Below are 12,364 nucleotides of genomic sequence, written 5' to 3'. Positions count from 1 at the left end.
GCGGTGATGGCACACGCCTTTAATCCTCGCACTCGGGAGGCAGAGGCAGGCGGATCTTCGTGAGTTTGAGGCCAGCTTGGTCTACAAGAGCTAGTTCCAGGTCAGGCTCCAAGGCTACAGAGAAACCCTGTCTTGAAAAACAAAACACACACACACACACACTACATGTATTCATGGGGTGGGGCACAAGTGTGCCACTGTGCTTGTGTGGAGGTCAGAGGACAATTCGCAGGAGTCACTTCCCCCACATGAGTCCTAGGGCTGGAACTCAGGCTAACGGGCTTGGCAGTGACACCCTTACCTTCAGAGCTGCCGCGCCAGCCCAGATCAACACACTTTTTTTTTTTTTGGCAAATATATTCTTAACTGAGGAAAGCAATGTCTCACTTCTTCCTTCTAGTGAAACCACACCCACGCATAAATTATACGATTCTTATTTACAATCTCATCAAAAATTTCACTGAGTGTGGATAATCGTGGAAGGCGAACACAGCCCTGGTGGTGGTGGTGGCAGGCAGCAACTGCTGGGGAGGGATCCACTTACTGGGTCACAGTTCCCTCCTTGCTGGACCCAGGTACCGCTGGTCTGTTTGTCTGTCTTCCATATCCATCTGCAAAGACAACCGGACAACTCCTCGACCTCTAAGGGAGACTCCCTCAGAGCATCTCGCTAGGACCCTCTGAGACAGTAGGTGACAACAGCTTGCCCCACCCGGTCCACCAGGCTTGCTTGCTAAGCTGCCAACCGGGTTAGCAACAAGCTCAGAGGTCTCCAAACCTTAAGGGATGCAAGCAAGGTTCCACCACACAGTGTGCCAAGAGGAAGAACCCCCAGGCAGTTAGGACTGTGCCCAGGCACCGATGGTCCCCTTCCCCCTGACAGCATCCTTGTCACCCTGAAGGAACAGAACCAACGCCATCTTGTGAATAGGCTTCCATCTGAGACCTCTGGTGACTGGGGGCCTGGAGTGTGTTGTTTAGCAGGATTTAAACATACATCCCGGATACAGCCAGGTGGGAAACAGGACAATAAAGTCTAACAAAGGCCAGATGTTCCTATAGATAGATATCCTATATCCTGTCAACATTTTTGTGATTTCCTGTAGACGTGCTGCCAGCAGTTAGTAGCTTCCTGCCTATAGCCTAGCCAATGATTTTAAAGAATGACCTCACCCTGCATCCCCTCACCCAATCATAAAACGCCAAGACATATAGCTCCCTGCTCATGGTTTTGGTTTTTCCCTATATAAACCCTTCGTAATAGGGAGTGGGGCCTTCTTTCCTCACTAGCTGTCCTGGAGTGTTGGACAAGGTCCTTGCCCGGGCTCTAATACAGAAACCTTTGTTCTTGCATTGGAAAGTTGGCTCCGTGGTGGTCTTGTTGGGGATCTCGCGACGCGGGGAATAACAACCCTCTCCAGAGATCCCAGCCCCTTGGGATCCCCAGAGGCCTGCAGAGAGGACAGGAGCCTGCAGGAAGGGGAGTGGTAAGACCCAGCAGCACACGTGCAAGCAGCAGGAAACGGGATCCCAAACCCAAAGCCACAGCTGCCTGCGAGACGGAAAACCAGCGCGACGGGGGAGGAGTGCTCGGCCCTTTGATCCCGCCCTAGAGGCGGAGCTGAGATCTGAACCCGCAAAAACGTAGTCTCGGCGGTAGCCCAGCCTGGACCTCCGTGTCCCGACCTTGGGATTCCGGGAGACCGGCTGCCGTTGCTGTCCTTCGACCAGCCAGCCCCGCAGAGGCTCAGGTGCAGCCGCCCCGTACCGGGCCTGGCTCACTGGGCTGCGGCAGTCATGGCGCGAGAAGACTCCCCTCGGGACAGGTGAGGTGGGAACCCCAGGTGGTGCGTACCGGAGCCTCGGTGACCATAGGCCTGTGAATTCCCGCTGGTCTGCACGCTCCTGGGCTTCAAGACTAACGGGACTACAATTCCCATCAGCCGATTCCCTTGGCTCCTTGCGCGAGGGTGGTGGGGGTTGTAGTCCGTTCTACTGAGGGGCGGCCTCGGAGGCGGCTGGGGGACCCAGGCGTGCGTCCTCGGGGTGACCTTCTGACTGATCTCCACAGCTACCACCTGGTCGGGATCAGCTTCTTCATCCTGGGACTGGGCACCCTCCTCCCCTGGAACTTCTTCATCACCGCTATCCCGGTGAGACCCGCGGCCAGTGAGCGACCGCATGGCCACAAACCATCCCTCCCGCCGCCTTGGACTGCGGTTCCCAAGCCGCTTTTCTCACCACCCCTTCTACGTCTCACTTGTCAACAGAAGCACAGAGCTTCACAGAGGGAACGCCTGTTACCTGGCTAGGCAAACTTTTAGGAATGTCCAGAACCCCAAGGGCCAGGGCCATCTGCGAAGGGAGGCTGACCAGCAAAGGAGCAACCAGCACATGGTTTTTGTCGTTATTTCTGGCCAATCATTCCAAAAGTGGATTTTCCAAACCTTTAGGTTTCTTTGCAGTGACATGAATTGTATTTATTAAACTAGTATTTAGCTTGTAACTGCTGTAGGTCAGGCATTGCTGCTGTGGAGGAACCATGAGCGAGAGGCGTTCTAGTCCCCAAAGCATGCATCCTTTGATGGAAAGGCAAAAATGTGTAGCTTGCATTTTCTTTGGGACAGGGTTATTCAAACATATTCAGTGGGGCAACTTTCCAGGTGCCTATGGGGTGCTAGTGTCAATAGTGAACCCTGGATACCCAAAGATGAATCAGCTACTGAACTGGAGATCCATGGGACCAGAGTTATTAATAATGTAATGTGACCCGTGTCTCTCCATTCCAGCCTGAAGCAGAGTGCTGAAGGTTCGCAGGAGAAATAGCTTCTGCTTCATAGAAGGGAGTTGTAAATTGTGAACTGAGCAGGCAAAGGTGGGGAGAGGGAATTCAGAGTGGAGGCTAAGAAGGGCCTGTTTAGAGAAGTGTCTAGAGCCTGGAGCTTAGCGGGATGACTCAGAAGGCAGACATGAGATCTGCCTTGCAGGCCATGGGAAGCTAAGCACAAGAGTGGCTGGTTATGTGTGACAGAGAAGATGTAATTGCTTAGCACCTAAGCTGGGGCCTTGCATACAGTAGGTGTTCAATAAATGCCCACAAGATAAATGGACATAGAGCCGCTGCAGGCGTGGGAGTGGAGCCAGGACACTGAAGAGGAGATATGACCCAGACATGTAGCAAGGCCCCGGGCTCAGTCCCAGAATTCAGCCATTTTATATACAGTGCATACCCATCCTGCTCAAGCTGTGTGCCAGGAGCTGGGGACAGTACAAAGACAGGCCCAAAGATTTTAGCCCAAGTGTGGAAGAAGACTAGTTCCTGACACTACCCTGTCTCCCATCTGGCAGTACTTCCAGGGGCGATTGGCAGGGGCCAATAGCACAGCTGAGGCTCTGAGCACCAACCACACTGGCCCCACAGACTCTTACAACTTCAACAACTGGGTGACACTGCTGTCCCAGTTGCCTCTGCTGCTCTTCACGCTCCTCAACTCCTTCCTGTATCAGTGGTAAGAGCCAGTGGTGGGACCCCAGCCTCCTTGTGGAAACGTCATAGAGGCCAGGAAGACCTCCAGCTTCCTGCCTTTTCCCTGCTAACACCTTACCGCTCCAGCTCCATTGCCCTGCCCCTTACCCGTCTTCCTTGCCCATCTTCCCCTGCCTGGCTGTCTGATGTCCTCCGCCCCTTTTCTGAGCAGCATCCCTGAGGCGGTGCGTATTCTGGGCAGCCTGCTGGCCATACTGCTGCTCTTTGTCCTGACAGCAGCATTGGTGAAGGTGGACTTGAGCCCTGGGCTGTTCTTCTCCATCACCATGGCATCCGTCTGGTTCATCAATTGTAAGTACACTGCCCCCCCCCCCCCACACACACTTCTTCCTTGTACTAGAACAGGCCAACGGATCCTTGAATGAAGATAATGCCATTATCACCCAAACCCCAAAAGAAGCTGATCCCAGAGAGAGGGAAATCACTTGTCTCAGACCCATAGTGACCAAAGAACAGGCCTTTAGTCAGAAGTCCCACAGACCAATGGTTATATCTCAGAAGACAAACAGCCTGAGTGTGGTGCACACCTTTAATCCTAGCACTTGGGAGGCAGAGGCAGGCAGATCTCTGTGAGTTCAAGACCAGCCTGGTCTATAAAATGACTTCCTGGCTAGCGAAATAAGAGAGAGAGAGAAATAGATTGGGGGGATGTTCTAGCAGACTGCCCTAAATCCCCAGGAAAACCCATGCCTGCCCAGCCTGGACCAGAGTTTATAGAGACTGCCTCTCAGATGCCTCCAAGGCTGCCTGAGTATTGGTGCTGTCCCCCCACACCCCCATTTCTCTACAGCTTTCTGTGCAGTGCTCCAAGGCAGCCTTTTCGGGCAACTGGGTACCATGCCTTCCACCTACAGCACCCTCTTCCTCAGCGGCCAGGGCCTGGCTGGGATCTTCGCTGCCCTTGCTATGCTCATGTCCATGGCCAGTGAGTCCACCTAGGCGGCTGGCGGGTTGGGGAAAAAGAGATGGGACACAGGAGGAAGATGCCAGGGGATGGGGTGGCTTGTTCTAAGGGAGAATGACCAGGTGACGTGACAGGAAGCCATGTGGGAGTGTGGGGCTTGCCTCTCCTGCAGCTGAAGTTTCTGCCATAGGTGGCGTGGATGCCCGGACCTCTGCCCTTGGGTATTTCATCACACCCTGTGTGGGCATCCTGCTCTCCATCGTGTGCTACCTTAGCCTGCCCCATCTGGTGAGCCTGCCACTGGGCTAGACAGCCCTGCCTTAGGGGATTTTAAACAAAGCCCTGGGAGATGAGACCTCAGTTAGTGCTGATCCCCTAGAGGAGGTGTTGGTTGGGGTACAGTCTTAATTAGGGTTTCTATTGCTGTGAAGAGACACCGTGACCATGGCAACTCTTATGAAGGAAAATGGGGGTGGCTTATAGTTTCAGAGTTTAGTCCTTTATCCTCATGGCGGGACCCAGCAGCACACAGGTAGTCATGGTGCTGGAGAGGTAGCTGGGAGTTCTACATCTTGATCCTCAGGCATAAAGAAAGTGAGCTGTGACGCTGGGCTTAGCTTGAGCATAGAAGACCTCAAAGGCCACACCCAAAGTGACACTTACCTACTCTAACAAGGCCACACTTCCTAATATTGCCACTCCCTTTGGGGGCCACTTTTTTTAAATCACCACAGGGACCTCAGCTTCCCAGCAAAGGGTGTTGGGGGGCTACAGACAAGCCTGGGGCAGGACTGACTTGTTGGTTCCTCTGCAGGAGTTTGCCCGCTACTACCTGACCAAGAAGCTGTCCCAGGCCCCAGCTCAGGAGCTAGAGACCAAAGCTGAGCTCCTTCAAGCTGGTAAATTCCAGGACCTTACAGGGGAGGTAGGAGAGAGAGCAAGTTCAAGCAGACTCCTGGCAGCTATTCCCTTCTGTCCCCATTACCACCCCATCTCTTTGAGCCTTGTGTGAGCAAAGGCAGGTCATGAAGGGGAGCCGTCCCTGCTACCCTGTGGGTCTGTTTCCTCTTGAGCAAAGTGAAGAAGTGGCTGAGAGTGTTCTGGATCCACAATCTCTAGGATCTACAGCCTTGGGCAGACCAGTGAATCTCTCTAGTCTCCATTTCTTTTTTGTTGCTTGACTGTTGTCTTTTGGCAGCAGGGTCTTTCTGGCCTCAGACTCAGAAATCTGCCCACCTTCCTGGGTGCTGAGACTAGAGGCATTTGCCACCACGCCCAGCTTAGCTTCCATTGCTTCAGGGCAAAGAGACAATAAGAGAATCCATGCGAATGCTTAACTAATTGCCTGGCACGTAGGCATACGCGGGATAGCAAGTCAAAGGTCAGGGTAACAGAGTTCTAGGCCAGCCTGGGCTAGAAAGAGATCCTATCTTCAAAAACAAACAAAACCAAAGTCATATAAGTTCTGGGGTGCATGGAAGTGAGTGACTCGGCTAAGAGTCCAGGAAACCACAGACCAATCCCAGCACTGCAGTAAATAAACAAAGAAATTAATAAATTACTAATCTGCATTTGGGCTGGGAAGAGACACTTTTTTTCACCACTAGGATTTCCTTGTTTTTGGAAATTTGAGCCACGGGGCTGATCCTCCAGCCTTCCCTCTCCCCTAGATGAGAAGAATGGGATTCCCATCAGCCCCCAGAAGGCAGGCCCAGCTCTGGATCTTGACCTTGAGAAGGAGCCGGAGTCGGAGCTGGAACTAGAGGCGCCACAGAAACTGGGGAAACCTTCAGTCTTTGTTGTCTTCCGGAAGGTTCGTTGTCTTTTGGAAGGTTCAGCTAAGAGATAGCTCCTAACCATCTGCCCAGGGACACTTTCTCCACCCCTGGGCTTTAGTTCTTATTCCCTATTGTCATTGGGTCACGGTAGCTTAGGGATGCAGTGGGTGGGGCTACAGCAGCAGAGTTGGGGGCTACATGATGGACACGGGGCTGCCCTGCCCACTCACACCCTGCCTCCGGCTCCCAGATCTGGCTGACGGCGCTGTGCCTTGTGTTGGTCTTCACAGTCACCCTGTCCGTCTTTCCTGCCATCACAGCCATGGTGACCAGCTCCACCAGCCCTGGAAAGTGGAGTGAGTGTTGGGGTGAAGAGGGAGGGGCTGGGAAGTGAGGGGAAAGGTCAGATGGGGATGGGGTGACTGTCTGCTGCTCTCTGTACCCCAGGTCAGTTCTTCAACCCCATCTGCTGTTTCCTACTCTTCAACGTTATGGATTGGCTGGGCCGGAGCCTGACTTCCTACTTCCTGTGGGTGAGCTTGTTTGCACTGACCCAGCCAAAGGGTTAGGAAGTAACTGGGGGCCAAAGGGTGCACAGGAGCATGGAAAGGTGACATTCAGTAGTGCCCCTGATCTGACATTGACTGGTTCTCTTAATGGCAGTAAGTAACATGCCCCCCCAATGGCCCCCCGGAATGGGCAGGCTAGGCTGGGGATGACCTCCACCAAAGCCACCACATCTGGTGGAGCGCCATGTCCAGCCTCTGCTTCGTGAAGATTCTTGTACCTGGTAAGAAATTGGACATGATTCTTAGTTAATGGGTTGCTGTCAGAGGGGCATTGTTTCCTTAATTGATGGCTCCCTGGGATTGTAACAAATACAGCAGCAGCAACCCAAGTGGGGACACAACCTGGAGACCCAGCCTCCCTCCTGCTTGGAATCTGATGGGAGAACTGGCCAAAGGGTTCTGCTTGTAATTAGGTTGGAGAAATGCGTGCTGGCACTCCGGTGCACTCACTATAGATAATCTGAATGTCCTGTGTATGTCAGAAAACCAGAGGACCCAACTTTCAATGCTCTATTTTTTTTTTAATTAATTATTTCATTTGGGGTTTTCAGGGCAGGGTTTCTCTGTGTAACAGCCCTGGCTGTCCTGGAACTCTCTTTGTAGACCAGGCTGGCCTTGAACTCACAGAGATCTGCCTGCCTCTGCCTCCCCAGTGCTGGGATTAAAGGACTGAATGCTTTTGTTATAAAGAAATGATCAGGGGCCAGAGAGATAGCACTGACTGATCTTCCAGAGGACCTGAGTTCAGTTCCCGGGACCCATGTCGCTCTGCTCACAGTTCCCTGTGACTTCATTTCCAGGGGTCAGACAGCCTCTTCTGGCCTCCTAGGGCACCTGCACGCATGTGACTTGCCCCTCACCTAGCTGCAGGGCCCACACTCACCCGAACCTCTGTCCCAGCCAGATGAGGACAGCCGGCTGCTGCCCCTGCTGGTGTGCCTGCGCTTCCTGTTTGTGCCCCTCTTCATGCTCTGCCATGTGCCCACGCGTGCCCGGCTGCCCACCATCTTCTGGCAGGACGCCTACTTCATCACATTTATGCTGCTCTTCGCCGTTTCCAATGGCTACTTGGTGTCTCTCACCATGTGCCTGGCACCCAGGTCTGGGGAGCGAAGGGTTGGGTGCTGTGCTGGGGAGACCCTAGCTCTTAGGACCATCACCCCTAGGTTGCTGTCTTCAGCTCTGGTGTCATCCTATAGGACAGGCCTTTGCTGTGGCACTTGCCCCAGGCTAGGATCTGGGGATGTTACCTGTCTAGGTGGCCCAGCTATTTTTTCCAGGGGCGGTAGGGCTGGAACTCTCAGACAAGTAGGCATGGCAGGAAGAACTAACCGGGACATTTTGTTAAGAATTAAAGTGATGGAATACCTGCAAAGGCCCAGAGAGATCAGATATTCTTTCTCAGCGCCTTCATTTTACAGAGGAGGAAACGGAAGCCCAGAGAAAGACCAGGTTGTAGTGACACAGGGTGGGGTCAGACCCAGACTAGAACCCTAGTGCAGAGGGGACATGAGAGGGTGCAGAAGCTATCTCTAAGGTCAGGCCCTGCCTTCTCCATATAAGTTTCTGTTTCTTTGTGTTCCAGGCAGGTGCTGCCACACGAGAGGGAAGTGGCCGGAGCCCTCATGACCTTCTTCCTGGCCCTGGGACTGTCCTGCGGAGCCTCTCTCTCCTTCCTCTTTAAGGCTTTGCTCTGAGAGCCCTGAGTGCTCCCCGCAGCCCTCCTCATCAGTGCCCCCACAGCCCTCCTCTCTCTCAGCACAGCTTCTGGAGCTGGGACTTTCCCAGGGGACAACCTCGGCTACACTATGCCTCTTGGTCTGTGGGTGCCAGGAGGGGGCAGAGACGACCTTGGCTGGGTGCCATATTGCATGTGGTGAGGAAGAATCCACCAGCAGTCGTTCTGTCCCTCACCCAGGGAAGGATGGACCTCACTGAGATGCACAAAGGAACGTACTGGAAGGCAATACTCAGGAGAAAGAGGGCGCAGGGCCAGGCCTTCCCTGCCACCAGGGCTGCATTTGTTCATCCCACCGTCCACTGACCCCAGGGAGCAAAGCCACCACAGGCCTTGCTGAGGACACCCTGATGGTCTCTACCTCAGCTCAGAGTGGGAACTGGGGCCAGCTCCAGAACACTTCCACCCTCTCGCCCCCAAGGCCCATGGATAGGGCATGAGGTGCCACGGAAGTTGAGGGGAAGAGAAAGTTCAAGGGACCAACCTCTGAGCCTCCAACAGTGTTTTTTCATAGTCAGTACTCCCTAGCATCCTGACAGGCCTGTCTAACACAAAGGCAGCTAGCTTGCATGTGTTGTGCACTGCACTTTACAGTTTGCAAAGTTGTTCCACAACCACTCTCTCACAGAAACCTCGGTGAGGCCTGTAGAACAAGCTGGGTGGGGACTGTGCCTCCCTGAGATGTCCCTTGACTGGTCCATGGAGAGTGAGGCTACAGCCTCCTCCTTGCAGGTGCTGACCTTCCAGCTCACCACTTGCTTCTCTTTCTCAAAGGTCTCCAGGCAGGTGCCCTGGGCACTTGCTACCATCTTTTCACCCCGTTTCTCCTGTGACCCTGTTCCCGAGACCAGTAAAAACTGTTCGTTTTTATGATGGCTTCCTGAAGTGTTTATTTCTACAGTCCTGCTGGCTCTGTTGGCTTCAGTAAACTGGGTGGGGTAGGGGTGGTTATGCCCACTTGACAGATTGAGATGGCAGGTTCTGAGATGGGCAAAGGTTTGTGGACTACTCTTCTAGCTCTCTGAACCTCTTGACAACTGAGGAGGCCGGATGGGTCTGCAGGAAGCTCTGGAGAGATGGCTTGGGGTTTAAGCTGTTCTAGATTACCCAGGTTTGATTCCCAGCACTCACAGTGGCCTGGAATGTGGCGACTCCAGTCCCAAGGCATCTGACACCCTCTTGTGGTCTCTGTGGGCACCAGGCACACACATGGTGTACATACATGTGTACAGGTAAACACATGTGCACACAAAAAGATAAATCTAAAATGTAGGAAGGAGCAGCTCCGTGCTCCTAAGCAGATCGCTTGGCTGAATAGCTAACTAACTACCTTTCTTGAGCCCAGCTCTCCCCTGCACTTGCTTCCTCTCCCAGTGTTGCTCATTCCCAGAAATCTTGGCCTCAGAGAGGCAGTCAGCCTGAGTAGGACTTCAGCAACCTGAAGCCAGGTCCCTGACGGATGGAGAAGAGGTTTCCTTCATCTTTGTACTTGTGGACACCTGCTCTGCCCAATAAGGTTTCCTCCCCTCTATGTTCCGTGAACATTCACGGAACACATCATACATCAGGGTTGAGCCAGCACAGGGTACTTGCTTAGAAGCCACGGGCTCTCGGTATTAGAGGGTGGGAAGGTAAGCTATGACTTCAGAAATAAGTCACAGGAAGACTAGTGATATTTCATTTGTGTTTGTTAATAAATAAAGCTTGCCTGAAGATCAGTGAGTAAAGCAGCCCCACTGGTCAGCCTTACAGACCAGGTAGTGGCGACACACACCTTTAATCCCAGTGGTCACACTAGTTTGCCACAGAAACTGGGCAGCAGTGGTCCATGCCTTTAATCCCAGCCCTAGAGAGGAATATAAGACAGGAAGAGACAGCTCTCAGACACAGTCTTATTCCGAGATTCCTGGAGGCAGGATCACCATTTTGGACTGAGGTAGAGGAAAGAGCCAGTGGGTGGCTGCTTTGCTTTTCTGACCTTCAGGTTGAACCCCAATATCTGTCTGAGTTTTTATTAATCGTGCTACCGAAGACCTCAAGTAAAGGTTTATTTCTCGGACTATTGTTCGTAGATACCTGCTCTAGCTGGTCTGGAGATTGAAACAAAGAGGCCTTGGTCCATGATCCAAGGCCATGAGAAGGAGACGGTAACCACGACACAGCTTGTGAAGGTCGCAGAAGCGTGCTGTGCGGTACAAGCCTAGCAGAGGAAGCCCCTGACCACCAGGGAGGTCAGGGTTAGCTTTACCCAAGCTGGGCTGGGAGGAAGGAACATGAGTTTTCTGGCTATAGGGGAAGAAGAGTGTCCCTTTCGGGGAGCCAGAGAGTGGAAGAGAAACAAGAAGCTCGCCATGAGGCAGGGGCAGGGCAGAGGACGGCGGGCATGCAGGTGACAGGACAGGCGAAGACGGGCGTTAGAACTCTGTCCTACAGTTAAAGGACTGCAGAGGCAGGGCTCTCTTAGCAGAGTGTCCTAGCCAGAGCTGTATGGGACAGCAACTTGGGACAAAGGGAGCAGAAGCAGAGAGACCACAGCCGAGTGTCCTTGTAGCTGGGGAACAGCGAGCAGACCCTGGGTGTGGACAGGAGCATGGTTGTTTCCTTAGAGACAACTTCCTCTCCTGGCTAAGTGCTTTAAGGCTGGCCCAGCAACTGTGGTTCAGATCCAAACCTATGAGGGCGGAGCTTGGAAGTTAAGGAGTTTGCCACCTGACACAGAGAGTGGAGGCAGGCCTGGACCCAGCCCTGGGAAAGTATCCAGAACTCTTGGCAAAGACCTTCGGACTGAGACTCATAGTCCTGGATCCCAGTTCCTTCAGAGAACTCTCAGCCTGACAGACTCTCCTGGGGCCAGAGAAGTACCCCATCCACCCACTTACAGGCCAGGCAGTCTCAGAAAACCCACATGGGCCACTGTCACCTGGAGCAAGCCAACAGCTGGGATGAGCAGTGGAGGACCAGTCCCAGAAAAGGACACTCGAGGTGAAAACGTCCTGAGGTCACACCTAGAATATCCATCTCCCCACACAACGTGTTCATCAGACCAGGAGAAGCTGGCTTTTTTTAAAAAAGTATTTAAAAAAATTTATGAGTATGAGTGATTTGCCTGCATGTTTGGCTCTATACCATGCGTGTGCCTGGTGCCCACAGGGGCCAGGCAAGCATCAGATCCCCTGAGACTGGAGTGACAGGTGGTTGAAGTTGAGATGTGGGTGCTGGGAACTGAAGCTGGATCCTGTTCAAGACCAGCTGGTGCTCCTACCACTGAAACATCTCTCCGGATCCTATTCACCCCTCCTGTTTTTTGAGATAGGGTCTCACTGTGTAGCTCTAACCAGACTAGAACTCACAGAGATATGCCTGCTTCTGTCTCCCAAATCCTGAGACTAACGCCATGCGCACCAGGCCCGAGAGAAGCAGGCTTTCTGTTAGGAACAGATGCTTGAGCAGATGAGCTGCACCTGTCCCATTTCTGTTTCTCCCACTCCTCCTCCTACTCCCATCCTCAGTCCTGACACAGCTCTGCCCTCAGACACTCCCTCATTCGAAAGGGCCTCTTACCATCAGCAAGCCCTTGCAGGTGTCAGTGTGGAGGGCACTGAGCCAGCTTCAGAGGAGGGACACAGACATTTGAAGCTCGGACTTGACCTTCAAGGTGCTGAGCCTTTTATAGGGAGGTTGGGTAGTACTGGTTAAAATTCTGCTAATGAGAAGCACTCAGCAGTGGGGGAGGCGCAGCACTTAGGAAACAGCCAGGAAGATCAGGAGTTCAAGATCATCTTTGGCATCATAGGGAGTTTGAGGCCAGTATGGACTACATGAGGCCTT

At 53.1% G+C, this 12,364-nt stretch overlaps 1 protein-coding gene across 2 annotated transcripts; it reads left to right on the top strand.

The window, feature by feature from the left end:
• Positions 1-1,279: 1,279 nt before the first annotated feature.
• On the top strand, positions 1,280-9,397 carry Slc29a2 (solute carrier family 29 member 2). 2 transcript variants are annotated; one of them, XM_041661313.1, is made up of 12 exons: positions 1,280-1,826; positions 2,072-2,153; positions 3,349-3,509; positions 3,699-3,838; positions 4,338-4,472; positions 4,642-4,739; positions 5,266-5,350; positions 6,122-6,264; positions 6,480-6,585; positions 6,677-6,762; positions 7,703-7,898; positions 8,384-9,397. In XM_041661313.1, the coding sequence occupies exons 1-12, from the start codon at positions 1,798-1,800 to the stop codon at positions 8,425-8,427; spliced, it is 1,305 nt and encodes a 434-aa protein (XP_041517247.1). In that variant the 5' UTR covers positions 1,280-1,797; the 3' UTR covers positions 8,428-9,397. The 2 variants fall into 2 exon arrangements, with proteins under 2 accessions (XP_041517247.1, XP_041517246.1); XM_041661312.1 differs by having other exon boundaries at positions 1,284-1,826; positions 7,699-7,898.
• Positions 9,398-12,364: the final 2,967 nt, after the last annotated feature.

The sequence above is a fragment of the Microtus oregoni genome, unplaced genomic scaffold (assembly GCF_018167655.1).
Source record: "Microtus oregoni isolate MIOR12 unplaced genomic scaffold, Mior012 000012F_ref0000307, whole genome shotgun sequence".
Classification (NCBI taxonomy): domain Eukaryota; kingdom Metazoa; phylum Chordata; class Mammalia; order Rodentia; family Cricetidae; genus Microtus; species Microtus oregoni.
The sequence above is the reverse complement of the archived record's forward strand: the minus strand, read 5'-3'. Positions and strand labels throughout refer to the sequence as shown.

Coding starts and splice junctions, on each gene's coding strand:
- Slc29a2 (XM_041661312.1), top strand. CDS start 1,798: ATGGCGCGAGAAGACTCCCCTCGGGACAG. Junction 4,473..4,641: donor TATGCTCATGTCCATGGCCA/GTGAGTCCACCT, acceptor TTTCTGCCATAG/GTGGCGTGGATGCCCGGACC. Junction 5,351..6,121: donor AGCTGAGCTCCTTCAAGCTG/GTAAATTCCAGG, acceptor CCTCTCCCCTAG/ATGAGAAGAATGGGATTCCC.